The sequence below is a fragment of the Triticum aestivum genome, chromosome 2D (assembly GCF_018294505.1).
Source record: "Triticum aestivum cultivar Chinese Spring chromosome 2D, IWGSC CS RefSeq v2.1, whole genome shotgun sequence".
Lineage (NCBI taxonomy): Eukaryota > Viridiplantae > Streptophyta > Magnoliopsida > Poales > Poaceae > Triticum > Triticum aestivum.
The window spans coordinates 19672873-19675028 of NC_057799.1; the positions used below are offsets into that span (position 1 = coordinate 19672873).

Sequence of the window (2156 nt, forward strand, 5' to 3'; positions counted from 1 at the left end):
TTTCTAAATACAAGTGTTTTTAGACATTTTAATATGGAATACATACAGAGTAAAATGAGTGAATCTACACTCCAAAATAAGAGTACATACATCCGTATATAGTTCATATTGAAATCTTAAGAAAAACTCATATTTGGGAAGGAAGAGAGTAGAAATTACTAACGATTTCCCCAAGTCGTAGTGTACAATCCCCGCAAATAAAAGAAGTCGTAGTGTGCAATGGTCAAATCACCTGTCTGTCACCGTGCATGCTTCAGTGGTTGGGCAAGAATTCTGACCAGGAATTCTTGATTGCTGCGTCTGCACACAACGAAATAGGTTGGCAAATGCCAACAGACGAGTCTAATTTGTCAAAACTTCCCAATCGTTTCTATTTTTATACTACGGAGTAGTTTCCAACATAATCATACTACTCCTACAGAACTTGTGAAGAAATCCACACACTCCACAGCTACATTCCCTGACTCCCGGCGAAGCTGCGGCCTTCCGTATTCAGCCCGCCGGGAGATCATGGGCCAGAGCCACCGCCGACTCTTGCTCGTATCTTTGTCCGTGCTGCTTCTCACAGCCACGCCCGTCGCCGCCGACAGCACGTTGACACAGCGGAGTGCCATCGCCGCCGACCAGAGGCTGGTCTCGCCGGGAGACGTCTTCCAGCTCGGCCTCTTCCCCGTCGCCAACGGCACCAAGTGGTTCCTCGGCATATGGTTCACCGTCTCCCCGGCCGCCGTCATCTGGGTCGCCAACCGCGACCGCCCGCTCAACGCCTCGTCCTCCGGCATCCTCGCGCTCAGCGGCCGAGGAGACCTCGTGCTCCTCGACGCCGCGAGGGACAACGAGACCGTCTGGTCGTCCAACTCCTCGTCCGCGACGGTAGCGCAGCTCCGCGACAACGGCAACCTGGTGCTCGCGGACGCGGCCGGCGCCGTGGTGTGGCAGAGCTTCGAGCACCCGACCAACACGTTCGTGGCGGAGATGCGGTGCGGGAAGGACCTGAGGACCGGCGCGCTGTGGGCCCTCTCGTCGTGGCGCGGCGCCGACGACCCGTCGCCCGGGGACTTCCGCTACGTGATGGACACCAGCAGCGGCTCGCCGGAGCTGCACGTCTGGGGCAAGGGGCGCAAGACGTACCGAACCGGGCCGTGGAACGGGATGCGGTTCAGCGGCATCCCGGAGATGACCGCCTTCGAGGACATGTTCGAGTTCCGGTTCACCAACACCACCGACGAGGTCTCCTACGTGTTCCGCGACCGCGCCGGCTCGCCGGTGTCCCGCGTCGTCCTGAACGAGACCGGCGTCATGCAGCGCATGGTCTGGGACCAAGCGGCGGTGACGTGGAGCGTCTTCTGGTCGGGGCCGCGCGACCAGTGCGATCGCTACGGCCTGTGCGGCGCCTTCGGCGTCTGCAACGTGGTGGACGCCGTGGTGTGCGGCTGCGTCCGAGGGTTCCGGCCCAGCTCGCCGGCGGAGTGGCGCATGCGGAACGCGTCCGGCGGGTGCGCCCGCAGCACGCCGCTACAGTGCGGCTTGGGTGGTGGTGACGGGTTCTATGCCCTGCGCGGCGTGAAGCTGCCGGAGACGCACGGCAGCAGCGTGGACGCCAGCGCCTCGCTTGAGGAGTGCGGCCGGAGGTGCCTGGCCAACTGCTCGTGCACGGCATACGCCGCGTCGGATATCCGTGGTGGTGGAGGCGGGAGCGGATGCATTCAGTGGTTCGGCGAGCTGATGGACACGCGGTTCGTCGACGGCGGCCAGGATCTCTTCGTCAGGCTGGCAATGTCTGACCTAGGTAAATCAAATGCTCTAGGCAACGTTACTTTGCATAGATCAATGCTTGTCAGTTTGAGAGTTAGTTAAGTTCCAATTCCCGATAGGAATTGAATTCCCTTGCGCTCCATAACGGTAGAACCAAACATTTCGACCAAAGTAAGGTTTGTCGCAAGTAAATTGTGTCCGGGTTTGCTATTGAGTAGGCGCCTGAAATTTTTCACCGTGTTAGTCTGATCGGTAGAGAAGAGGAAGCGCGGGCCTGAGGCGGAGACAGAGCACCGCGGCGAGGTCTCGGACGGGAGCAACACGGAGCGAGGGATGATGCCGAAGCGGTGTCCCAGGTGGAGGGGAGTCAAAGGTCTGGTGTGGGAAAGGAGAGGGGAGAA

General features: G+C 59.3%; 1 protein-coding gene across 1 annotated transcript; it reads left to right on the forward strand.

Moving 5' to 3' along the window:
• Window positions 1-444: 444 nt before the first annotated feature.
• Window positions 445-1789, forward strand: LOC123048371 (receptor-like serine/threonine-protein kinase SD1-8; the record flags this gene model as incomplete). Its single annotated transcript, XM_044471487.1, is given in 1 exon segment — window positions 445-1789. A coding segment is annotated over 1 exon segment (1279 nt), but the record flags the coding sequence as incomplete, so codon positions are not given.
• Window positions 1790-2156: the final 367 nt, after the last annotated feature.